Here is a 27,827-nt window from a genome sequence, read left to right on the forward strand (position 1 = left end):
TTGTGGCTGCGTGTGTGGAATCATTTTGATCTCCCCAGACAAAATCTCACTCCAAGGTTTTTTGATAAGTTGGCAGGTATGGGCCATGTGATTGAAAGAACATCAACACCTGAACAATTCCTAGATGGGAATCAGCTGTGATTTATATATTTGCACAACTTCAATCGGCTGCTTCTCAGTAACAATGGAATAAAATACAGGGATATATTTGTGTTTCAATGCACAATATAAATAGCTGTTTACCTTGACTTTAGGTAAAGTCTAGAACATGGTGTTATCTGTTCTGACATACAGTGTTATTGGTAAATTTGGCAGTAAAAATCTTTTGTTTTGGTTGAGCTTGTGTGGAGAAGTTCAAGCATTTTAAACTTGTGTTAACTGTATGCATTTTGTGTAAAAGCAACAATAAATGTGTTCATTGTATAGCCTACGCAGACAGGTGTTGTGCTAACTGTGTTAAGAGTTTAGGAAAATTGTTAAAAGTATTGAAAATTTTTTCGCGAATGTAAAAAACTGTAAAGGGAACAATGACGTTAATTTAATAATCAGCTAAAAGTAAAAAAGCTAACACCTCCAAAGTGAATTAAGTAATACATATCAAGCTAGTTTAATGCCATTTCTACACTCTAAAAAAAAAGGCTCGTAATCATAGGGGAACCTTTTTTAGTGCTATATAGCACCAATTTTGGTGCTTCAGTGGTTCTTCAGCGGTTCTTCAGAGGTGCTATATAGCACCTTAGTCAAAGAACCGGTGAAGAACCTCTGAAGAACCGCTGAAGAACCACTGAAGAACCGCTGAAGAACCGCTGAAGCACCACTGAAGCACCAAAATTGGTGCTATATAGCACTAAAAAAGGTTCCCCTATGATTACGAGCCAAGAACCATTTTTGGTGCAATATAGAACCTTTTTTTTTTTAGAGTGTAGTTAACAACATACTTTAGAATATTTACAAATCTTACTTAAGATTTAATAGTAAGATTACTTGAGTAGTTCCATTTAACTAACAGTGTTATATTATGTTCTGCAAACGTCTTAAATGCTATTATTCTCAACATAGTTTTAATCTGTCATTTTCAGCTATGGCGATTTAAAAAACAGCAATCGGTTTCCACATTTTCTTTACATCAACGTATTTGTAGTAGTTCAACCAGCTTTGAATGCACTTAACCACTCAATTAAGTAAGCTTAATTGCATAACGTTTTTCTTACCATTTAAGTTGTGTCAACTTAATTCTATCTGTGATCTGAGGAAGTGTACTCCCAGAATGCATTGCGGCACAAATAAATAAATTGCTTTGTTTTAGGAAATCAACATGAATTTATGAAGTCAACTTGTGTGACGTTCAAAATTTTCAGTTGTATTTACAAATAACATTAAAGATGACTGGAAAATGAGTGAATACAACTAGAAGAATGATGACTGCAGAAGTGGAGGAAATTAGTGAAAAGTCTATTAAGAATTGCTCCGCCTCAAAAACATTTGTCCCGGCCGCCTGTTTTTTTTTTTTTTGCTTTGGCAAAATGATACTCGAACCAAGTAATGGTCAAGTAATGTTTTCTTGGATTTTCTGAGGCATAGCATGCAAATAGTTCAGATTACTAAATTGTTTTAAGTAAGTTCAACAAATTATTGGACATTGCGAGAAAAATTGCACTATTCTGTGTCCAGTAAACTGTAGCACATCCCTCAAGTTGTACACCCTCAAGAAGCTGCAAATTTCACTGTAATGAAATTTGGCCAAAGGTGCAGAGGTTGGCGAATTTTACGTCTTTAATTATGTGTTACTGTAATTGACAGTATACTATACAGTTGCATACACATTTCATATTTAGTTCTTTGGTTTTTGAACTTTTCTTCTCTTGTAAGATTAACTATTTCATATACTTTCATCTACTGTAATAGTGAAATGAAAGCTCATTTTGCTCTATCTGCGCTCTTTCATTTACGTTGTATACTGTAATAGACACTGAGCTGTCACCTTATTCTTGAATCCCAATAAGAGGTATTTTTGTTAGTGTTATAATGTTCACTGAGCAGGAAAGCAGTGTGTATTTGCAGGTTTTGTGCGTTATCTGAAGCCAAAGTTTGATATTGACAGTAGCCAATACATTTTTGACTGAAATATTTAAATTTGACGTGGAAGTTTGAGGTTTGTACACAAACTGGTGTGTAGTTACAAGATTGTGTTTAAAGTTGTGAGAAAATGGTGAATTGTGTGTTAAAAAGATGCTAAAAACAATGGTAGGGAGAGAAAGCAGATATGGTGTTGAATGGTATTAGGTAACAGGTCGAAAAGTTACAGGTTTAGTAACAGGTCGAAACCATAATCTCCAGCTTTTAATAATAAACTGGCAGGACGAGACAGTAGAACACAATTTCCCAAATATTATATAACTTTATTCAAACCCATGTAAATCACAGACATTTCAAGACAGTCAAAAAACATTTCTGCACACAGCATTGTTCCAGCATATGTGTTGGCACACAGAAACATGTTTTTAGCAGAGAAACAAATAAAGTGCAAGAAAAAACGAGGTTGGTATGGACATAAGTGCGTCCAGTTCTGGGCTCATGGTGTGGAGTTTATATTTTAAACAAGTTTACATGATTAAACGATTCTATACGTAAACAAATAAAGAAGGAATGATTATAGAATTTTAAGCTACTTCACAAAAATGGAAGAAAAACAGTTACGGCAAAAGTTTAGCAATAGATTCATGATTGTTTTGAACTTTGTAATAAAATTTTAGAGATTACTTTGACAGACTGTACCGTAATATGACAGAGAGCTGTATATGAATGATTGATGCAGCAGAACCAACTCAGGTGCATAAAAGGCAGTGGTTTCAAATGAGCAATTGTTTAAAAAGTATGGCATTTGTAAATCAAAACTAAGCCTTCCCTGATATGAGTGATTGGCTAAGACAACAGAGGCACTTCATCTTTGGTTTCTTTCTTGTCTGAAGAGGACATAGAACTTCCACGTGTCAGTGAACTGCGAGAGCCAGATATCTTTAGGGAAGAACTCGTCTACCTCAGGAGGAGTGTCCAGATCTTTACGCTCCATGTAGGACACGACCGTGTCTTTCAGACTGAAGGACAGACAGAAATAAGAGTTATTAGAGATTTCGTTCAGCAAGAGCTTTAGGGTGTTCATCACCACAATCTGAACCAGGCTCCCACAGATATCTGAACATATTTATTATTCACATATAAACAATATATATTAGCAAAAAAATATATTCAGATATTCTTACACATTTTAGTCGATATCTATACATACACACGCACGCAGACGCACGCACACACACAAACCAAAAATGATTCAGACACCAGATATAATGTTTTACCAGTGGGTGCAGAACACTATAGTTCATTTATGTAAGTGAGGATAGCAAAATAAAGTAAACTGACATATTATACCCAAAAAATTCTTCATACAGTGACTACTAGTAAAATTTATAAACATTTGGGAGCAAAATGATTCAGACACTTTGACCTGATCATGTTTTGCTGAAGTGTTTTTTCTTTAATTGCTAATGCGACCTTTGACACCACAGACGGAACAAAATGAAGCGTTGCTTGGTCATTGGTTGAGCTAAATTGGTATTATCTAATTGTGTTCTTAAATTTAACAGCTGCTTGGTTGATTATAATCCATTACATCCCTTTCTATCAAAGTTATCTGACATTATCAAGATGAATTTGTTCTGACACAGTTTAACTCTGAGTTCTTGTCATTTTATTACAATTTTATAAACTATAAAGAATAAACTGTGATAATGTGAGAACATGTTGAAGGTGTCTGAGTAAATTTTGGTTTGACTGTATATACACATCGCATCAGGCCTCACCCCCAGTCAGGCTTGAAGGTGTCTGTGGCTTTTGGGTTCTTCAGGACCAAAATAAGAAACTCATGCATCTCCAACAGGAAGGGATCAGCGCTGGACTTAGTGAAGAAGCTGGTCAGCAGTGTCTTGTGTTCTTCCTGCAGAGGATTTTTGTACTCTTTGCTGATTCCCACAAAAGGGTCCTGATGTGCAGATGAAGGAAGTCATTTCCACACACACACTCAAAGCACAAAGCAGAATCATGTTTAGTGAGTTGAGTGTCTCACCCTCTTCAGACGTAGCATTGTCTCAGATTTAAGAGAGCTGAGCAGCTGCCATAGCGCCACACAGTGTTTCAGACTGCACCTACTCAATGCCTGCACACACAGTTATCACACAATTAGGGTGCAACATTGTTCCCTCAAATTTCTTTTCTCGCTGAGCAAAACTTTTCTCTATTGGGCGGACATTTTGGTCACCTGAGCAAAAACATTCTTTATACCAGACCTGTACAGCTTACGTAAACACACACAAAAACGCCAAGTCAACTTTATTTATATAGCGCTTTTAACAATGCAGATTGTTTCAAAGCAGCTTCACAGTGTTAAACAGGAAAATAATGCAACAATTTTATTCAGCCGTATAGCCATTCCGGAGAAAACGGTGATGTCATCAGTTCATTTCAATTATCATACAGTGACAGCAGTGGCGGCTACTGGTCTGTCAGAGAGGGGAAGCTCATTTTCGGCCTACATCATAAAATTGTCTATTTATTCAAAAGTAAATTCTGCCCTACGTTCCTTTTCAAGAAGCAAATATCAAAGAAATAGGTTGCAGCAGTTTTTATTTCGACTGAACTTGAGAAATCCGCGATGGGACTGAGCTTCAGTGAATAGCTGAATAGCTTCAGTGATTCCTTATAGTACAGAATCGCTGTCAGTCAAAAGGAGATGCAGTCTTTCGACAGACCCTCCAATCATCACGCAGAAGCTCGAAGTCCGGGCCAGCCCACTCCCCATTCACCCCCAGAGATGCTGAGCGTCCGTGGGCGGGACATAATCGCAGCGTTTATCCAATGACCGTCTAGTTTCGAAGCGCTGAAAAAAAAACGTTCAAAGCAGCCCCATTGAAGTCAATGGACGCTGGGCTTCAATAGGGAAATGCACTGTGACGCTGCGGGAATGTATGAGAAGGAAATCGAGTCAGCCGACCTGCTATATGTAACTGATTCTGAACGAACTCGTCTTTGAGATGAACGTTTTCTAACGCATTTTTAGTCAATAAAATGTTAATACAATAGTACATATTTGACCATTAATTTTGTGACATTATAAGGGAAGCCGAGCTTCCCTTGCAGTCTTAAAGAAATCGCCACTGAGTGACAGTGTGGGGTTTAGATCAGTAATTAGATCAGTAATTTAGTTTATATGGTTAATTTAGTTTAATAATTAGATTTATTTGGATATTTAGTTGAAAAATTTAGTGTCCCCAACTGAGCAAGCCAAGCCAGAGGCAGCAGTGGCAAGGACACCAAAACCCCATCAGGTGACCTAATGGAGAAAAATAAACCTTGGGAGAAACCAGGCTCAGTCGGGGTGCCAGTTCTCCTCTGGCCAATTAACAAACAGCGTATTATTATTATTATTCTGGCAGTTTTACAGCTCGGAGGTCATAATAGATCGGAATATTCGAGGGACCGGGGGCAACATGCTGGAGACGGGTTTATAGAGGATGATGTGTCGATAAAATAATGATTAAATTGTAATATTCGAACAATCTGAGTCATCACGCTGGAGACGGGTTTATTGAGGATGCCGTGTCGATGAGGCAATTTCTGGGGGAGTCTAGTTGACACGGCCTCTGCAGACACTTCATGGTCATGCATTGGTCATGTCTGGGCGCAGGCCCACCATCTGAACTGGATACGGCCTGGATCCGGCTGACTGCAGTAGACCTCGGGATAAAACAGAGAGACTATCATTAGCGTAGATGCCATTCTTCTGATGATGTAACGAGTACATCAGGTGTTATGGGAAGTGTTCCCGGTTCCGGCTGACCTAGTTAATGCAGCCTAACAATCATTTAATTGAAAAAGTGTTTTATGTGTATGCCACAGTAAAGAGATGTGTTTTTAGTCTAGATTTAAACTGACAGAGTGTGTCTGCTTCCCGAACAATGTTAGGAAGACTGTTCCAGAGTTTAGGTGCTAAATAGGAAAAGGATCGACCGCCTGCAGTTGATTTCGATATTCTTGGTATGATCAACTGGCCAGAGTTTAGAGAGCGCAGTAGACGTGATGGAGTATAATGTGTCAAGAGCTAGCTTAAGTACTGGGGAGCCAAACCATTTAGTGCTTTGTAAGTAATAAGCAAGATTTTAAAATGTATGCAATGTTTAATAGGCAGCCAGTGCAGTGTTGACAGAACTGGGCTAATATGGTCATACTTCCTGGTTCTAGTAAGAACTCGAGCTGCTGCGTTTTGGACCAGCAGGAGTTTGTTTATTAAGCGAGCAGGGCAACCACCCAGTAGAGCATTACAATAATCTAGCATTGAGGTCATGAATGCATGAATTAACTGTTCAGCATTTTGCATTGAGAGCATGTGCCGTAATTTAGATATATTTTTAAGATGGTAGAATGCAATTTTACAGAGGCTAGAAACGTGGCTTTCAAACGAAAGATTGGTATCAAAGAGCACACCCAGGTTCCTCACTGATGACTAGGACTTGACAGAACAGCCATCAAGTGTTAGACAGTATTCTAGGTTACTACTTGTGGAGCTTTTTTGTCCAATATTTAAAAAATCATTTTTTTCTGAATTGAGTTACTGGTTTTATATCAGCTATGCATCCGCTAATCTTGTGAATTGGTAAGTTTCTTCAGGGCGTGAAAAATATAGAGCTGAGTATCGTCAGCATAACAATGAAAACTAACGCCGTGCTTCCTAATGATATCTCCCAGTGGTAGCATGTACAGGGTGAAGAGCAACGGTTCTAGCACTGAGCCCTGCGGTACTCCATACTGAACTTGTGATCGGTGTGACATCTCTTAATTTACTGCTACAAACTGATAACGGTTCATCTTCAAGAATTCATCTTCCAGAATCTGGCAGTACGTTTTGAGAGTTCATTTTTAGTCCATCTCTGCAAAACGGACTTCAGGATGGACTAAAATGAACTCCCAAAACGTACTGCCAGATTCTGGAAGATGAATTCTTCAAACAGTGGTACTAGAGGATGTGGTGCTGGTCCTTCAAGAGTCATTCTCAACCTATAAAACCTATAAAGCCTATAAAAAAACCTTCTTCATGTATTTTACAACACTTCAGCTTGTGATTCTTATCTAGTGGGGGTCATTTTTTAGGATTCTTTACCTAACTGAAGTCTCTGAGATCCTGACACCTTGCACTTCTGGAGACTCCAGGTAGGTTGCAGCTCTGGAAAATGGTGGCGCTGGAGACTAAAGGTTTCCTGATGGTTTCACCCTTAATTCTTCACCTTAATTCTTAATTCTTTTGCAGTTAACAGGTGTCTTTTCTTCACCACCTGTTTTTGTCAGATCCTGCTGACCCAACGAGCATTTCACTGTCCAATGGTCATGCCTTAACTGCAATGTCTAGTATTGCATTAGTATTGCATCCTTCTCATGGGCATTTAATACTTTTTGACTTTTCAGTCTGAGTTAAATCTCTTTTTTGGCTCAATTTATCTGTAAAAGAAAACATGCCTAATAATTCTGCACACCTGAATATAAGGTGTTTTTCATTTCCAGCCTTCATGAACAATTATATATCACTTATACATTATTAAATACTAAATCAATAGTAGTTATTAGGATTACTGTGGTTTGGAATTGGTCAAATGTGCCTGGAAAAAAAATATGATCCGAAAATCAACGTGCCTAATAATTCTGCACTCCCTATATATATATATATATATATAAGCGCAGGGCATATATTTATTTAACTGAATCACAGACTTATGCTACAGTATGATTTTAAATGGTTTTAATACATATTGCAGCCTTAGAAAACGGTTTAATAATGCGGTTCATGGATTCTCGTCTGTGAAATGCGCCACTTCCGGCATTTTGCCGGTTACTCGACACGGGTAAATACAACTGAGGATTTTTTTTTTTTAAATCAAGTACTCAAATTTAATAAAGTCACCCATGTTTATTTACTAACTGAGGTGCTACAACAATCGGTCACAACGTATTGAAGAGCGCCAAAAACGACATTTATTCGCATTTTGTAATAAAAGTGACAGAATTTTAAAGATGGGACTTCATTTTAAGTAACAAAGCACAAGGCTTTTTGCGATTATTGGATGGCAAGTGCGCTACAAATATTTAGTGAAGTTTTGTTCAGGCATCAACAGAAAACAGCAGGGACTAAAAGATTTTAGATTTAAGAAACCATATGATTACAGTTTAAAAAATAGAGAAATTAATATTGTCAATCCAGAGCTAGTGTCAACAGAGTTGACATTTAACGGTTGTAGCTTACCCACGTTGTGAGCTTCACTGATGACACATTTTGACTATATTCATATAATAAATCTAATTAAGCGCACTAATTTCGGCCCTCCAAAACCATTTCGGCCCAAAACGGAAAAAAAGCTGTTTCAGTCTAATTTTTGGTAGGTAAAATTTCAGTGCATCCCATATCCTAGTAACAACACTGCTCTGCACAGTCAAATAATTAAGAAAGCGTGTGTTCATGACCAACCTCGTAGATGTGTGGGCCCATGTGGTCAGTCATCTGTAGCACCTCTTTCAAATAGGTGCTCAGCTGCATGTGTGGCTCTCCCCCCGTCATGGCGAGGAAACCCAGGGCCAGCTGGACTGTGGACAGTGCCTCACACACATCACTGTAGGACTGCAGCTCCTTCACCAGGTCGTGCTGTGTCAGAGGCTGCAATGGCTCCTTTGGATACACAATCACAACACAGCTTGTGAAATGGTTTATAAATGTTGCATTTAATCAACAGAAATTTTCATTAAGAGCATTTTCACACTAAAGGTTTTTTTGGGGACAGTCTAAAAACAACATAACCAACACAATATATAAGTAATGAATGGTTGGAGTGAGGAATAAGTTTTATTTCAAGACATTTGTCAGGTGTTTGTCCTTAAAACGCTCTTGCATGTAGGACTACTTTCTTATGCATCTCATCCCAAGCCTCCCTTGCTAATTCCAAAACGTAATTTTAGAGCTCGTAACGGAGGCTTGAGCCACTTGACATGCAGACTAATGCTGTTATTGGAGAGAGATTTATTGCTTAAACGGTTAGTTTAGGAGATGAGTGTAAATTTTCTTTGCCGGTGTTGTAAAAAGAATACACAGATACACGGAGTACTTACCAAGACGATCATAATTTTTGAGAGAAATAGTAAAGGTGAATGCATGTACGAACAAGTTCTCCGTTTAGGATTAGAACAAATTCAACCCAAGTGCTCTTTGGTGACGTGGATGATTACGTTACTGTTGATCATCTGTCCATCATTGTATAAACGCCGCCCTGACAATTTGCCTGGTCCGAATAGCTCTGGTTCGAGCATAGTTGCTCCACAACGGATCAAGCCCAGACCGAACTTCCCAACCTCAAATGTTGAGGGCGGGGCTAAGTTCGGCTGGCATCCAGGCTAGTATATATACATATTTTGCAATAAACTTAATTTGATTATGCTATTCGTAATGCTTCATGGGATTGTACTACTTTCCCTCACTAAAGCCGCTACGTTCACAGAACCTTTATATTTTTGTATGACTTTCAAATCAAACTTTCAAATCAAATCTCAGCTGGTTGGTTTGAGTCATGGCTTATAACGTTTCAACGGAAGACTTTTTAAAAATCCCTATGGAAGAAATTAATGGAATAAATACTTCCGTAACCAAATTACCACTGCTAAAAACATGGACAGGCGCTATTAGGGTGAGGCATTCAATAGCCCTGTAGTATAAGATACAGATTAGACATGTGTTATACTAAAACAAATAATTGTGACTTACTTGTTGAACTTTGCCCTTCACATCTTTTAATATGATCTCATAATTTCTGTCCTGTCTGTTCACCAGTGTCGGAATCCCCTGAAAAACAAAACAAAAATAAATCAATAAATAAATATAATTTTTCTCCTATATCTACTCTGCAGGTTGTCAAGCTTGAAGAACTCCTAAAAATATATATCTGAACAGGCATTTGTCAACTGGTGCTGTGACGTACATTAATGGTGATATGTGGTTTGCCCTGTAGAAAGCGGGTAAGAATCTGTTGCTGAATCTTGGACAGATCGTACTCCAGCAGTGTTTCCTGTCCGCGCTCCATGCTGTATTGACAGTTGGATATTACCAGCGGCAGCAGATCCCGCTCATACTCGTAACGGATCACGTGCAGCTCCGTCAGGTCAGCTGGGCTTACTGTGTAACTGGAGGAAACAAGACAGAGAATGATATGGAGGATTCAGAGTAGCTTTATCTGTTAGCCCTTTAACCGTTAGCTTTGACAGGCAAAGATTCAGACAGAGATAAAATTACAATTTTCACATGAGATTTGGAGCCAAATAACGGGGGTAAAATGACTTTAGAAAGATGGGAGCATCATTATTTTGTTTTTTTTTCCACAGAGATTGGTAGGTCTATTAGTAAAACTCTAGCCATCTTTGTTGCATTACATTCCAATGGAGGCGGTTCAAAAATTCACTTCTTGTAGTTTTTGCCCCAAGTTTGCATGCATGTAACTCAAGTATTAAAGATACTGCATCTTAATATCCTTTTTGATTTTGTCTTTTAACAAACAAGATGCAAGATATTGTAAATTGAAACCCAAGATACATTTCTAGTTTCAGTGTTATTTGTTCTTCAGACATTCCTCTTTAAACACAATAAGTATCAGCTGTTTGAAAAGTGACTCACATTTGATTTTCGACCACTAAAATTGTGTAGGCCTACAATTGACCAATCTACTCATGGAGCTGCATTAAGATCTCCATATCTCTGGGATTGAACCATATAGGGCCTTTAAAATCAAAATCAAGAAAAATTTGTCAAGAATCAGAATCTAAAAGGATATTAAGATATCTTTAATACTTCTTGAGGTACAGGCATGCAAACTTGGGAGCAAAAAACACAAGAACTGCCACCATTGGCATAAAATGCAACAAAGATTGCTAAAGTCAACCGATTGAACTAATAGACCTACCAATCTCTGTGTAAAAATAAAATGATCTTTCTAATGAAATTTTAGGCTCCAAATCTCAGGTGAAAATTGTCATTTTGACCCCCTCTACAAATTAGTGGATTACTCAGTACATATAACTTTCTTCTGCATTTTTGTATTTCTTTCACCAGAATTATTTTTTTATCAAAATATTTTTTTTAGCCGGGGTCCCCTGCTTGGAGTTGACAAGGAATGACCCTAAGGTTGCAGCAATACTTGGGATGTATGTTTTAATAACCCTACGTGGACTTCTTTAGCAAACACCACGAATGGCATGGGATACCGGCTGAATCTCTTACCCAGACTCCTCTCCGGTGTGTTTTTCCACAGCGTACACAAGGTCATTGTGAAGGGTGATGAGGTAGCTGACCAGGGCAGTGGAGCACAGGCCCAGACCATGTCTCTGCGGCAGCAGCACCTGCAGGTCAGCGTCCTGACCCAGGTCTTCCTGAGTGTAGTCAGCCGGAAGCTTTATTTCTCCTGCATCGATTATCAACAGAATAAAATAAGACATTTGGCCATGAAATTACTTTACAGTGGTCTAAAACAGGGTCTCTTTGAGTCAAATCAAAAATGATTCAGACACTAGATATATTTTTTTACTAGTGGGTGCAGGACACTATAGTTAATTTATGTAAGTGAGGATAGCATAATATGGTAAACTGACATATTATACCCAAGAATTCTTCATACAGTGACTCCCAGAAAAATGTATACAAATTTGGGATCAAAATGATTCAGACACTTTGACCTGACCATGTTTTGCTGAACTGTTTTTTCTTTAATTGCTAATGCGACCTTTGACACCACAGACTGAACAAAAATAAGTTTTGCTTCTATTGGTTGAGCTAAATTGGTATTATCTAATTGTGTTCTTAAATTTAACAGCTGACTGGTTGATTGTAATCCATTACATCCCTTTCTATCAAAGTTATCTGACATTATCAAGATTGTCAAGAATGTGTTCTGACACAGTTTAACTCTGAGTTCTTGTCATATTTTATTACCATTTTATAAACTATAGCGAATAAACTGTGATCATGAATACCCAGGTCTTAAGCAATGCTTTTGTAGCCTTGTCCAGCTCTGTGCATCTATTTAATGCGGGCAGAGCACCCACACTTTCAATCTCATCTCCTTAATTGACTCCATTTAGCTTTTGCAGAAGTCATAAACACAGAGGTTCACTGACTTTATCCAGCCTGCTCTGTCAATGATCACAGATACAATTTTGAAAAAGGACTTCTTTTTGGGCCAGATTATGTTTGTCTATAAATGTGACTCGGATGAATATCAGGGGCCCGTTCTTCGTACGTCGTTAACTCAGCTAGATTTGATTGTTGACGATTTGACATGATCTCGGATTGTTTGGTTCTTCGAAGCTCATCCTGGACTTGCTGTCATAGTAACAGGTCCGTAAGCTTAAACCTGCTCATGAGCGGCTTATTTCATGTAAACAGGATTAGATTGCATCTTGAGGTGATACTTAAAATCTGTCCCAGCCACTGCTACTTTATTACAAGAGTTCATTACTGAACCAGGGGCAATAATAATAATAATATAAAAATGTTATATTGTTTATGTATATGAGAATGTATATAATATTATAATGTTGTGTATAATACTATAGACACAGCCACTTGATTGAGCGATTTATTTGTGATGGAATAATTACTTTATAATTTTATTGGAGGTTTACACATGTTGTACAGTTAATCTGAGCCGTGCATTAATTTAAGTGATCATCACAGATATTATGGGAGTGGCTTGATGCAGCGCAAGAGATGCAGAGAATTTGATCTTGACCCTTAAGAAACTTTAATACTGTCACGTTACAAATCTGCTCCAATTTGAATAAAAAATGTAATTACAACATTGAAATAAAAATGTAAAGGGTGTACAAATACTGTATAAAATCGTGAATATAAATAATTGGTAATCATGTTAAAAAAACAAAAAACATTTATAATTTATCTATTATAACTTTTATGTTGATTTGGTGGTTTGGCTGTTTCCTTATAAAAGTCCAGAAATTCGTGGGGTTTTTATTGTATAATTTGTCTGTTTTTTCGGCTTTTTTAATTATATGATGTCATTACGTTGCTGTCTTGACGCCAGCCAATCGCTGCATTGCTGATCGTGGTTTCGAGTATCGATGCATCTGCCCTCTTCAGGGAACACAAGAACGCGCAGTGATCTTAGATCATTTAATCCAGATATTTTAATCCAATCCACAAATTCGTTTGAAGGACCAAATTAGCCTGAGATCAGTTATCACGATTAAAAGATCTAGGATCTGTCAAATCATCTCAGATGTAATAAGCAACGTACGAAGAACGGGCCCCTGACCACATTTTAAGCCTTGTTTATACTTTCGCCTGGCTCCGCAGCGCGAGCCTCCACTGACTGTGTGTGCTCCTCCCCAAACGGGCGAGGCGTTTATACTTGACGTGCTCGCCGTTGTGCTATTCTTTGAAACGACAGAGGGCGACTCGGAGTAATTGTTCTATAAACCATCAGGAAAAAGCGTCGAGAAGAAGTGGGCTAATGTACACAGGTGATGATATTTATTTTAGTACACTTCACCGAAAACCACACTACAAAAGAATAGTTTAAAACTCAGTAAACCTTGATATTACTTGTGAAATGAGAACAAAATATATGCACACATGTATACAACTAAATTAACAATCTCTTAAATATTTCCTAATTTCACTAAACATTTTCATTTTAGTTTCGTGATTTTTTTTTATTAAACATGGATCTTTATTTAAAAGGGCTTATTTCTGCTTTTGTAGGCTCATTTTGTAAATATAAGCACCTAATTTGTATGTGCAAACTGGGTGCCGGTGTAATGAGATGTCATGCTCGGCTAGATTCGCCTAGAACTCGTTCATCTTCGGATGTGGAGTCGCGCGCGCTGTTACAAAACATGTGCTGCACACCGCCAGGCGAAATAGGGGTCTTGCGCACCCAACGCACACGACCGCCCACTCAGCGTTGACGTCATTTTTGCGCGCTCGTGTGGATGCGTCGAGTATAAACAAGGCTTTAGGAGTAATCAACGCAGAAATCCAGTTATGTTCACAAATGTATTCTTGCAACTGTAAGTAGCGGTTGGCTTACCTGTGTTAGCCAGAGATACCCTGATTTGGTTCCATGTTGACAAAAAGATTTTTATGCGCTTTTCATACCAGGCAGAGAGTGAAGCTGTTGAATGAAAACATGGCACTATCACAGTCTTTGCAATGAATGTAATATTTATTTATAGAGAAATGGCATATGCTTGCATGATTACTGAGCACATTTGTGCTGAAATGGGTAAATCAACCATCAGCAAGCTTACTGAAATAATTAATTATTTATTTATTATAGCTCAATCATGAGACAAAGACAACACGTAGCAATGGAAAATCATCTCTTAATTATTTCTGATATGGCCAGTACCTGCTTTCTGGCTGTGCAGGAACTCTCCTATGGTGCTGTAGGTTAGGTCTGTCACGTTCTGGAACTTCTTTACTAAATCCCTCTGGAGAATCAAGATGTCAGGAAGGAACCGCACCAGCCGAAACTCTGCTTCCTAAAAGTAACAGTTGGTTAACATGAGACTAGTCTCAGTATTGGTACACCCACAGACAACCCACATATTGCACACAGAACTATCACATCTATACTAACTTTACGCAACTTCAGAAAACATTTTTGTCAGCGTAGTTATGCTTATTCAATTGTACGTTCAGTTTAACTGGTGTGGTAACACTTTATTTTAGGATTCCATTCTCGCAACTATCCATGCATACGGATATTGGCTGTTTATTTGTATTTATGAAGCACATATTAATGCCTATCTATATCCTTAATGGTGTAATCTGTACTTTCTTTAGGAAACTTATAAATACCCTCTGAAGGAACCTCCAGAGCACAGGCAAAGTGTCACGACCATTGTTCTGCTCCACAATGTGGGTCAGACTCAACATCGAGACCTTCTTCCTGCAGCTCCAGATGGATGAATTATGGATGAGAGAGTTCTTTGGCAGAGAGCTCAGAAAAAGCCCTGGTTCCCCATATGTCAACTTCATGACCGGATTAGAAGACACTCGCTCATCTTCCCTGATGAAGGCGTTCACTTCCTTTAGCTGATGCTCCAAAACCTGAGAGAAAAAGAAAAATCAAATAATGGAAAGCCGAGGTTCAAATAATAATAATTTTGAATAATCTAATCCAGCAGTTATTAGAAGTACTCAACTATTGAGGTCATTAATGCAACAACTAATCAACAGCTCTTAATCGACCACTCAGCTTTTGCTACTTAAACTTCTCAACAAACAAAAAAGCTTTAGTTGATAAATGTGTTGATTAGTTTTAGAAGTAATGAAAAATGAGGGAAATAAATAGAAAAATCTAGCATGATATAGACAACTAAATGCACCAAGAAGTTAAGAACCAGTCTTAATTGTGACATCAAATTTTGATTTAGTCAGTCTTTTGACTAAAATGCCATTTAGTTTTAGTCATAGAACTGTTTTAGTCTAGTTTTAGTTGACTAAAATCTAATGGGTTTAGTTAAATTGTAATGCATCAGTTAAGCATTTCTCCAAGAAGGATGCAATACTACTCAAGATTAACATGAGACTGGCTGAAACTGTGTGTGTTATGACCCTTTAAAATTATTCAGTCAAGAGCAGTAAGCAGGACCATCGCTAGTGGGGTGAAAGGTGGTGACAATTATAGGGGCCCCCAATGCTCAGGGGGCCCACTAAATCCAGTAGTTATGTTATATATTTCCCTTCTCTTATGAATTATTATAGTATATACATTTGTATGCCTGATAGTTCAATGAAAACCACAAAAAAATTGCAATTTAGTTAAAGAAGTTTTCCAAATCTCCTCCCTCTCCCCTCCCTAAAAAATGGTTTTAGTGGAAAACAGCAGAGAGACCCAGAAAGTCCCACCCCAGGTAGTAATCAGAACCAACAATAGTTGAGGCTGCTCCGAGAACAGTAGTTGAAGTAATGTTACAGTGGAAGTAAGACTGACTGAAAATGTCAGGGGAAAAAATCTGGGTACCAGTAACGTCATGAAAAGGAAAGGGAGACCAGGAAAATTGCTCAAGTCTATCAAAACGTTCTTTAACATTAACATTCTTTTAGTGCACTATAGGGAGTCAATGTGATGGGATGCCGTGCCCTGATCTTTTCGCTGCCCGATTACTTTCGTGGGACTAGGACGCCGCCCGCGCACTTCGGTACTGTCAACATCTCTGTATACCTGTGCGGCGCGCACCGACAGAACGATTACGCGCTCAAAGTCCCTGTCTTTTTGCGCTATTATGTAGTTTGTTGGTTTGTATAACAGGCAGAAAAATATAAGTGTCACAAGGATTACAGACTTGCCGGCTGCTGATGTGATATTTTTAACATTAGCCTACTGTCAAGAAAACGTGAATACATCTCACTGCTATTGATGGATACATTTATTAACTTTATGAAGACAGTGAGAAACTTCAATGGTTTTTATTTTACATTTGACTGCATCCTTTTTCATTTCTGAATATTTATCTCAACTGTTAGACACCAGACTGACTGGAAGTACATTTTATAGGCCTATTATTTTGCTGGTATGCCTATTTAAAAAAAGTTTATTTTATCAATGTCTTGTCTTTTGTTGGCTTGCATAATTGCTTGATGACCGTTAATTATGCTATTAATCGCTTAATGCCATTTTTTGATATAATATTTATTTATAACTTTGTATATAAAATAAGTAATAGTAATAACCTTTATTTGCATTTATTTGTTTGTCTGTTTAGTTATTTTGTAAGAAATCCTTATTAGGTGCATGGCACCAGATCAATGTTTTTTCAGGGGCCCAGAATTCCCTAGCTACAGCCCTGGCAGTAAGTGTAATCCAACTTATGTCCCACTGGGCAGATCAGCACGTTATCATTCAAATGTGCACATTTCACGCAGGACATCAGTTCTGACTTCAGAGTCATTTCCCAAATCGTCCCTTCCTAATATTTTCCTCTCACTTTTATTTGTTGACGAAAATGTCAGTAGATTTTCGTCATAGTTTTTTTCATTCAAAACTTGTTTTTATTTAGTTGTTGTCTCATTTCGTCAGAAGAAAAGATGGCATACCTTCAGCTGATGCGTGATGACGTCAGTATTCATGGCATTTTCCCATGCATTTCTTGCATCTTTAGTGGAAAGGTTTTGATCATAAAGAACAGGCCCTGTTTAGAATAACAAAATGTTACACTTCCTGAATTTCTGAAGCATCAATATGGCAGGTTGGGCAGGTAAATGAGTTGTGGATGCTCTTACACTGGCTGGTTTGATGGGGCTCCAGCAGACTGTGGATTGTCAAATGGATGGTACTGACTGTATCATCCACCCCTTTGCCCAGAGCTCTGCTCAGCTGCTCCATGTCCTTCAAAAGATGGGCCATCAGAAAATGACAAGGATCCAGCACAGCAGGCTTGATGATCTGCATTAAACTCTAGACAGAAACATGCACAAATATGGGATGAGCTTCAAACGTATGTGTGTATTTGATCTGGATTGAGTCTGTATCCTTCACACGCAGCGATACATAAAAACAAAATAAACATATTCTCATAAATATTTTAAAATACATCAAAATTGCATTCATTTATATAATATTTAAAACCATGGCAGGCAGAAGGAATGTAATACCTGCGGGTGGTTTTGAGCTCCCAGCAGCATGGACATGTGTGTGAGCAGTCTGAGAAGAGCGAAGGGGGCTGGTGACATATTCTTAGTGTCCTGCATGTCAGGGTGGTCACGACGTTGTGAGTCACCCAGAATGTGTCCTGACTTAGTACGGTCCCCTCTGCAAAGAGGAACAATTGCTTCAAACGGACTAAACAACTGATTAAACAATTACCTCAAAAACAGATCTACAGCAACAAATAACCACCACAAATCATTAGTAGTAATGGCAACTTTTACATCAAGAATATCCTTAGTCAAAACCGGTACAACAGGCAGTCATATATGCACGGGAAAATGTGCAGTAACATACAAAATAAACCCTGATTTTTTCATTAAAATGTTAATTTTGTCTAGTTCAGTAACACTTCTATAAATGGAATTTTTAACTTTCCAAGTTGCATAATTTTGCATTAGTAAATGAATCATGAACATACATGAATTAACAAAGAACAACAGTATATTAATAAATTAATATTAACCTAGTATATTAAGAAATTCTAGAAAAACGGATGTCCATTGATGCTTAAACAAATGGAACCTTATAGTAATGTATTACCAGAAATTCATAATTAGGCACACTTATACTTGTCTACAAAACTAATTATAAGCATTGGATCAAAGGTTTTTAAGATCATGAGAAGTCAGAATCAAGTATTTCAGAGAGACAGCTAATAAACTAGAATGTACATTTCCTGAAGAAAATGTTAGTGGTGCTTGCAGTGGCAAAACTCGTCACAGTTGCTAGGGTGTGGCTACACAATTACCATACAAACAAAAGAGCCTACCACCATGTCTTTACGATGTTCTGGTGCTGAGATATGGCTTATTCATGTGTTTGTACAGTTGCTGGGTACTCTATATGGCTGCTAGGGTGTGCTTATTTATAGGATGATATTTAAAGATTATTTGCCAGTCTGAGTCAAAAAAAGCCAAACTCTGTTTCTACAATATTCTTGTACTGAGATGGCTTGTAAACATGTTTTTACGGTTGCTAGGGTGCTCTAAATGGTTTCTAGGGCTTTGCTAGGAGGTTGCTATGGTGTTCTGGGTGGGTGGTTGTGATGGTGTTTGGCAGTTGGATGATTACTATGGAATTTAGCATGTTCTAAGCATGATTTAACACTTAGATTTACTATTAGCATGTAGCTATTCACTGCTAGCATGTTGAAAGTCCAGTTTACTAACAAAAGCCAAAAGAGCCAACCGCCATATCTCTATAATGACTGGATGCAAAGATATAGGCCTTGCTGAATGGTTGCTAGGAAGTGGCTTGGCAGTTGCCAGTGATGATACTCCAAAGGCTGCTTGCCAGTATGAATTATATAAACCAACCGCAATCCCTCTATGACGTTTAGATTTGAAGATATCCCTTTGGGTTGCTATGCTGGTCTAAATGGTTGTTAGGTCATGGCTAGACAGTTATCAGGTTAAACTAATAGACTGTCTGCCCAAATCAAAAGAGCCAAACTCACATGTCTCTACAATGTTCTGATTAATTTATATCCCTCTCATCTATTTTTCAATGGAAGTCTATTTTCCACTAATGGAAGTCTAGGGACCTGTAACTGGTTGCTTGGGTGTGGCTATGAAGATCATTACTTATTGGCTGCTTGATAAGATGAGTCAAATGACTGTGTGTGTGTGTGTGTGTGAGTGAGTGAGAGAGAGAGAGAGAGAGAGAGAGAGAAAGCGGCAGTTGTAAATTCAAAATCACGAAAAAATTTTGGCCTGCTTTTTTGTCTGCCGAATATCGTAGTCCAAATTTTTGTCCAATAATAATAATAAGTATGACGAATCACAATAGTAATGCCTTGCCTTTGGCAAGCACCACACATTTTATTTACCAAAACTAGACAGAATAAAAGAGGAACAACAAGCATTCGCTGCAGGAGTAACTTACTGTATCTGCATGGTTTGGAAGCCCTGAACAGGGTTGTGGTTGAGGCCACCTATTTGTGCATTACAGTCTGGACAGCGACTAACTTCCGTGGGTCGACCACACTGCACAGATGCATGAGGAAAATAAAATAACGATTGATGACTAAATCTAATTCTGTGTTCTGATAATATAGTTGATGCACTAATAAATAGTTAATAAGGAATTAATTCACATGACCCTACCTCACCAACAGTGCATGGATGACCATTAGGGCAGACTGTCAAGATCAAAAGAACAACAGAGATTAGGAAATGATAAAACAAAACGTGATATCTAACCATTTCAAAACAGAATACCTTGTCAATGCCAAAGACCTGTCAAAATGTGTCAATCAAAAGGATTTCAAAAATTCTAAGATTTCCCTTTTACTTTATAAATACATATTTCTAGTCTTGTGAATGAATCTTTTTAATTAATAATTTGTTACATTTATATAGCACTTTTCTAGGCACTCAAAGCGCTTTACATATAGAAGGGGGGAATCTCCTCAACCACCACCAATGTGCAGCATCCACCTGAATGATGCGACGGCAGCCATATTGCGCCAGAATGCCTACCACACACCAGTTGATTGGTGGAGAGGAGACAGAGTGATGAAGCCAATCTGTATATGGGGATGATTAGGATAAAATGTTTTTGTAAAAATTTAGTTTTGTTTTCAAAATCCTGTCATACATTTTCCCCTCTTCTTTTGAATACCTATTTCACTCCAAAGAACAATGTCACATTACAGCAGTGGTATGGCTTGCAAAAACTAGGGATGCACCGAATGTTCAGCAAACGAAATTATTCGGCTGAAAATAGCAAAAATTTCACTTTCGAAAGACCGAATACATTTTACAGAACAATGACGTCTTTGATGCCGTGATCAAATATAGCAACCAGCACGTGTGAGCGAGAGTTGTGCACGCTCCTAAATGCAGCAAACATGTCGGAAGCGTGGAAGCATAAAAGTGTCAGAAAAAGACGCAAAAATGGCCATTTGCAGACACTGTCTAAGCACCCTCAAATGCAAGCAAGTGCACCGTGGTTCTTGCAGAGCCGTCACCTATCATCTCCTCAGAAGCCCGCTCCCTTCTTTCCGGAGGTACACGACGAGCTGACAAAGTCGTGGAAATCGCCTTATTCAGCTCGCGCCAAATCTTCGTTTTCCCCAGCGCTCTCGTCCATCGATGGTGCGAAGGAAAGAGGCTACGAAGGTTTTCCTCCCCTCGAAGAGGCCGTCGCCGCGCACCTCTGCCCGCCCTCCTCCAGAGGATGGCAGGCCAGGGCGCAACACCCCTCTAAACCGTGCCGCACTACATCATCTCCACCGGTCGAGCATATGCCTCCCCCGGCCAAGCTGCTTCAGCACTTCATATCATGGCCGTCCTTCAAGTTTTCCAGGCCAAACTCCTCCGCTCGCTGGACGAGTCTGTTCCTGACTCTGAGGCTTTGAAGGAACTGCGCAGCACCACTGATCTAGCACTGCACTCTACCAAATCCACCAGGAGGCTATCGGGAGGACCATGGCCAACCTGACTGTTCGATAGCGTCACCTCTGGTTGAACCTCACAGAGATGAAGGACTCTGACAAAGCCTCCTTCCTGGACGGTCCCATCTCCGCCTCTGGTCTGTTCGGTCAGGGCAGTGGTTGGCTTCGCCGAGCGCTTTACGGAGGCACAGAAAGCGTCGCAAGCGATGAGGCACTTTCTGCCTAACCGCTCCAGCTCTTCCTCTGGCCGTCAAGCTAAAGCGCCGCCCCCTCAGTCAGCTAAGGTGGCGCTGCCGACCTCGCAGCCCTGCTCAGCGTTCACGATCAGCGAGCCGCAACAGGCAGCCCGAGCGTCGGGGACCTCGACCCAAAGCTGTGCTGAACCCCGAGCCACCAAAGCCATCCCAGCCATGAGGAGGAAGAGAAGGTGGTCAGGTCCCGCCTCAGCCGGACCCCCACCTCACTCTCCCGGTCTACCAGTTCCCTGCAAGCAGGTGACTGGCGACTTCACTTCCGCAGCCAAAGAGCCCGTTGTAAAACGCGCTCGCCTGCACACAACGCTGTTCTCACGGCGTTCTCTGTAGGCAATATGCCCACTTTACAGTATGCACCCCTACACTCAAACACTTCCCACACAGCGCACTCACTGTCCTGCGCAATAAATGTAATGCGTGCGCCCACTATACAGTGCGCGCCGCTAAGCATAAACACTATCCCCACAGTGTTACAAGCACAAAGCAATCGGGCTACTGGGTCCCTATTACTAAGCGGCCCGCCTTCGATTCTAATTCAACCGCTGGTTTCACAGGCCCAAGCCTGGCAGGCCATTCCCGGCATATCAAATTGGATGTTGAACATAATAAAACGAGGTTACTCGCTACAGTTCGCTCGCAGATCCCTGCGCTTTCGCGCCGTGGTAGAGACCTCGGTGGGAAGCAGCGTGAGTCACGTGCTTCACGCCGAGGTGTCGAAACTGTTAGAAAAGGGAGCGGTGGAAACCATGCACCCGACGCCAAGCGAGTCAGGCTTTTACAGTCGCTACTTCCTCGTCCCGAAAAAGGATGGTGGCCTCAGGCCCATCCTAGATCTCAGACATCTGAACAAAACGCTTATGAAGCGCTCGTTCAGGATGCTGACTGAAAAAAAAATCCTCGCGCACATTCGCCCGGCGGATTGGTTTTTCACAATCGACCTGAAAGATGCCTACTTTCACATACAGATAGCATCCCGTCACAGGCCATTCTTGAGATTTGCCTTCGAGGATCAGTACACAGTCCAGCCATTCGGGTTATCCCTGGCATCTGTCTGGCATCCCCATCCCGAGTTATGGGCCCTTCATGTATGGCCTATCAATGGATACCCGGGAGCCTCCCTGAAGGAGTTTTGAATACTATTTCTGAAGCTAGAGCCCCCACAACCAGGCGGCTCTATGCACTGAAATGGTCGGTATTCTCTAACTGGTGTACAGCACGAAACCTCGATCCACACTCGTGCGAGGTGGCAGAAGTGCTCGCCTTCCTTCAAGAGCTAATGGATGCGGGTCGTTCCCCCTCCCCGCTCAAGGTTTATGTTGCTGTCATAGCAGCATATCAAGTTCAGGTCTCGGGACAATCACTGGGGAAAAGCGAGCTTATTGTGCGCTTTCTTAAAGGGGCCAGGAGGCTAAACCCGCCTCACACTCCCTACGTTCCTATATGGGACCATTCCACAGTGCTAGAGGCTATGAAGGGCTCCTCATTCGAACTGCTTCAATCTGTGAGCATAAAGCACCTTTCTCTCAAAACTGCTTTTCTTCCTGTCTCGAGTTTGGGCCTAACGACTCTAAGGTCGTCCACAAGCCAAGACATGGTTATATCCCTAAAGTGCTTTCCACTCCCTTCAGGGCACAGGTAATTTCACTATTGGCCCTGCCCAAGTCACAGGACGAAAAAGACACAAATCTGCTTTGCCCAGTTAGAGCACTGAGACTATATTTGGAGCGTTCCGCCCCCTACAGACAATGAGAACAGCTCTTCGTGTGCTTCAGTGGCTGCACTAAAGGTTGCGCTGTCACGAAGCAGAGACTGTCACATTGGATAGTAGATGCTATCGCAGTGGCTTATAAGTCTAAAGGTCTCGTTTGCCCTATAGGCATCAAAGCCCATTCCACTAGAGGCATAGCCTCATCGTGGGCATGGTCATGCGGCATACCTCTGGAAGATATCTGTGCGGCGGCGGGCTGGACCTGCTTTGCAAGCTGGGATTCTCTCCATTTAATAGGTATTGTCATTCATTCTTAGGCCCAATTTACTTCCGGTCGTATCCCATTTTACACATATAAACTGTGTTCACAAGCATGTGTTCTGTATTGTATACTATAAGGCCTGACTATGTCCGGTCATAGTTTTATAAACCATATGGACCCGATTCTATCCGGCCTATATATATTATGCCCTTATATGAGGCCCACTTTTGTTGGCCTCCCGGGTACTCTCTGCTACTCATCTTACGTGCCTCAGGTTTTCCTCAGACCATAGTTTGGGTCAGGTAAGCACGCACAGCATTTTAAATTGGGTTCCAATACGCAATACGAGAGACCTCTCGAAAGGGAACGTACTCGGTTACTCACGTAACTTACTCACGTAAGAGGGAACGAGTATTGTGTAACGCGCCGTGCTTGTGCTTCTCAGGGTATCGCTTCAGTCAATTTTGAACCTGAATCCTATGGCTAAACACGGTCTTTTATAGCCTCAATATGTTAATTCTAGTGACCTTTTTCAGCTGGATTATTTAGCGACCCTTATTGGTTCGCTGGCGTGCTCAGTTGGAGACACAAAATTTTTCAACTAAACATCGAAATAAATCTAATTAATAAACTAAATTAACCATTTAAACTAAATTACTGATCGAATTATTGATCTAAAGCCCACACTGTCACTGTATGACAATTGAAATGAACTGATGACATCAGCGTTTTTTCCAGAAAGGCTATACAGCTGAATAAAATTATGCTGCATTATTTTCCTGTTTAACACTGTAAAGCTGCTTTGAAACAATCTACATTGTTAAAAGCACTATATAAATGAAGTTGACTTGACTTCGCTCTCTCAGCCACCTTGCCATAGGTTCCTGCAGTTGCCGCAGCACAGCCAATCAGCGTGTAGCCCGCTCTGTTCTATCTGCTGTGCAGCCGCACTGCGTTTTACATAGACGCTTTATAGAATAAAAAGTTTTGCTTCATATTCTCGAGAAAATGAGTTTTTCCCATACGCAATACAAGAGACCTCTCTCAGGGAACCAAGGTTACGTGAGTAACCGAGTACGTTTTTCATGTTGCAAAAAGGATTAATGGCGAATTGCACGCTGCAAAGTTTCGGAGGTGACAGTGAAATAGTAACGCATTAAAGCATTGTAAAGGCAGACTAATAGATTAATAAAAAAATAATATTTACAAAATATTTTTTAAATTCTAAATAATCTTAAATGTCTCACTGTACACTCACTGCTGTGGTGGAGCCGTTGCTTAGCCTACATCTGCACTTTAATAGAGCACCCTCAGTGAGTTCAGAAGCACCCTCAGTGATTTGATTATGATACCTGTAAGCATAATAGGCCAAAGATAAGAGAAGATGGCATAAGATGGCTAAATCAGGGCTCCAGAGTGCAACTAAATGGTCGCATTTTGCGACTAAAATTTGAGAGTGTGTGACTGAATTTTACATGTGCGACCAATAAATTTGCCTGCTGTCGGTACTGGAGAAATTAAGAAAATACACTTACTAATTATAATTGATAGACGTTATGTCTGACAAATTCTATCTTTGCCAGCCGTTTCTATATGAGATAATATGTATATATGTAATGTAATATTAGAATGTTAGAATGTATATTATTAATGTAATATGTAATATTAACTGTAGCACTTTGAGATTTGTTCCAAATTTAAAGTGCAGTACAAATAAAATTTATTATTATTATTATTATATTAATATTAAACCCTGTAAATACATTTTTTTTTTATGTGCCATGGAGTGAATTTTCTTCTTGTACTTTATTTGTATAATGTCTGCTGGAATGTTAAAAATGTTCAGTGTTAAATAAATATTTTTAAATTGTAGTTTTTTTTAAATGTATTTTTCTTTTAAAAGCAAGACAAAATAGTAAAAAGCTAATTTTTTACTATTTAATTCATGCAATGGTGAACAAATATAAATTATAACAATGTAGTTGCTGTGGAAAAAACTAATAAAGAATAGCAGTCACAGCAGCAATCGTTCTCCCCTCCGCCATGTTTAAAGTTTATGGCCTGTGTATCTCAGGAACTTGGGTTTCCAATTTATCCACGATCTTCCAAGAGGTAAATATGACTTAAATATGTTCGATTTTTAACTAGGAAACTACTATTTACAATCATTTCGATTATTAAAGCATGTGAAGGCAGCATAAGATATGGTATTACTATGGGGCAGTGGACATACATTTATTATTATACTATTATTAAATACAATATATTGCCAAAAGTTTTGGGACATCTGCCTTTACATTCACATGAACTTTAATGACATCCCATTCTTAATCCGTAGGGTTTAATATGGAGTTGGCCCACCCTTTGCAGCTATAACAGCTTCAACTCTTCTGGGAAGGCTTTCCACAAGGTTTAGGAGTGTGTTTATGGGAATTTCTGACCATTCTCCTAGAAGCGCATTTGTGAGGTCAGGCACTGGTGTTGGACGAGAAGGCCTGGCTCGCAGTCTCCGCTCTAATTCATCCCAAAGGTGTTCAATCGGGTTGAGGTCAGGACTCTGTACAGGCCAGTCAAGTTCCTCCACACCAAACTCGCTCAGATGTCTTTATGGACCTTGCTTTGTGCACTGGTGCGCAGTCATGTTGGAACAGGAAGGGGCCATCCCCAAACTGTTCCCACAAATTTAGGAGAATGAAATTGTCCAAAATGTCTTGTTATGCTGAAGAATTAAGAGTTCCCTTCACTGGAACTAAGGGGCCAAGCCCAACCCCTTTAGGGCATCACAACAGAAAGACACTCGATATATCAGAAAATTACATTTGTCTGTACTATCCAGGCAAACAATGTCAAATACATTGTCCTATATTATGAATATTCTGATAATGAAGTTCTGTTTAATTATGACTACATTAACATGATGTACAACTCGATTTAACTTAGTACTTCTGATCAGGCATTAACCACTGGGTGCATAGAAATTTGACAGGTCTTGAATTTTGCATGTCACTGGAATCTGTGTACATGTGTTTTTTGTGGTGCTATAATATTTGCCACTCACAATACCAATGAAGTTGTCCCATAGCCTGCTGGGCAACAGCCAGCATGTCATCAGGCATAGTTGGGATGAATGAAGCCTGTGAGGAGAACATGACAGAAATATCACAACTCGGACACATTCCTGTCACCATGTGACTATTATGTGATAGCGTGAAAGGTTCTTACCATCATGTTGTTTGGGGAGAGTGCCAGCCGCTGTAGTGGCTGCAGTAAAGGCAAATTTCCACACAGCACAACTGCAGCCATATGAACTGTGACCTCCACCAGCACAAACTCTCTGCCTGATGTCTGTGGTTGTACGCGCAGAGCACGCAGTTGATTTTTCACCAGCGCTTCAGCAAATGCTCTCATTTCATTATTGACGAAGACGTCTGAACATCTGAAAAAACCTTCAAGGCCAGCACATTGCTACAGAAAACAAACGCAACATGAATATCAGGCATAGGGATATACATTTGTCAAAAAGTGACTCCGCTGACCAAGTTTCTGATCATGCTTAAACACAGACGGTGGTCATGTGTCAATGTATTCATTGCTGTAAAAATGTAAATGCTTTTTGAACTGGTTTGGACTGAGTTCTGGAACTTACAGTATGTTTTCATATGACATCAAGCTCTTTAATCTCAAAATATGAAAGCAAATATGAATGATTATATTCCCCATATATACATAATCCTTTTAATCATGACTTTTTATAATTAATTATTACTCTGATGTACTTTTGAACATGTCCCAAACTGCTCTTCAAAAATGATGAAACAGAACCTTTACAGATTTGTGCCTTGTTGTGTATATATGTTGGTGTTTTTACCTCAGGTTTAGGGTGCATGTTTTTGTTTCCACTTCTGTACAGGGAGGTAACTTCTCTGAACAAAGCCATTAGGAGATAAACTGCTTTTCTCATGGGTGTGCTGTTGCAATCCTTCAAACCAAGATGTTTCAAAAGACATGTCAACTGATCAGCAGTTTAACAAAATGAGGAAGAGAAATGCCAAGAATTTGACTGTATAATAAGCATTTAATTACAGTGTTCATGTAGTGGACACAATCGCTCCGTTCCAATCCCTAGTGAACTGTCTCGCTACTGTCTAATGGGGCATCCTAACCCAACTAGGACTTCACGTTACTGAACTGAAATTCTGTTAATGATCACTGCCAGGGTCAGAAATTAACTTTTCTATTAAGGGCCAACCTGATATCCAGGGGCATTTTTTTTATAATTACTACATTAAATGTGTCTGTGCTTTTTCCTTGAATTTAACCAATTACTTTAAATCAATCAATTCTCCTAGAAGCGCATTTGTGAGGTCAGGCACTGATGTTGAACGAGAAGGCCTGGCCT

General features: G+C 39.6%; 1 protein-coding gene across 2 annotated transcripts in view; it reads right to left on the bottom strand.

Annotated features, from left to right (window-relative positions):
- Positions 1-2,376: 2,376 nt before the first annotated feature.
- LOC307125669 (E3 ubiquitin-protein ligase rnf213-alpha) overlaps positions 2,377-27,827 on the bottom strand; it is a 98,084-nt gene continuing 72,633 nt past the window's right edge. For both annotated transcript variants that reach the window (XM_079815718.1, XM_079815717.1), the window contains 18 exons: positions 27,297-27,407; positions 26,651-26,893; positions 26,487-26,562; positions 19,913-19,947; positions 19,692-19,792; positions 17,753-17,909; positions 17,381-17,555; positions 17,195-17,289; positions 14,954-15,205; positions 14,502-14,634; positions 14,181-14,264; positions 11,354-11,534; positions 10,062-10,263; positions 9,848-9,925; positions 8,564-8,761; positions 4,121-4,210; positions 3,858-4,036; positions 2,377-3,095 (listed from right to left, as the gene is read on the bottom strand). In XM_079815718.1, coding sequence (XP_079671844.1) covers positions 2,942-3,095; positions 3,858-4,036; positions 4,121-4,210; positions 8,564-8,761; positions 9,848-9,925; positions 10,062-10,263; positions 11,354-11,534; positions 14,181-14,264; positions 14,502-14,634; positions 14,954-15,205; positions 17,195-17,289; positions 17,381-17,555; positions 17,753-17,909; positions 19,692-19,792; positions 19,913-19,947; positions 26,487-26,562; positions 26,651-26,893; positions 27,297-27,407 — 2,544 coding nt within the window. In that variant the 3' untranslated portion in view covers positions 2,377-2,941. The remainder of the gene's footprint in view (positions 3,096-3,857; positions 4,037-4,120; positions 4,211-8,563; positions 8,762-9,847; positions 9,926-10,061; positions 10,264-11,353; positions 11,535-14,180; positions 14,265-14,501; positions 14,635-14,953; positions 15,206-17,194; positions 17,290-17,380; positions 17,556-17,752; positions 17,910-19,691; positions 19,793-19,912; positions 19,948-26,486; positions 26,563-26,650; positions 26,894-27,296; positions 27,408-27,827) is intronic.

This window comes from Gobio gobio, assembly GCF_949357685.1.
Source record: "Gobio gobio genome assembly, chromosome: 1".
NCBI classification, from domain to species: Eukaryota; Metazoa; Chordata; class Actinopteri; order Cypriniformes; family Gobionidae; genus Gobio; species Gobio gobio.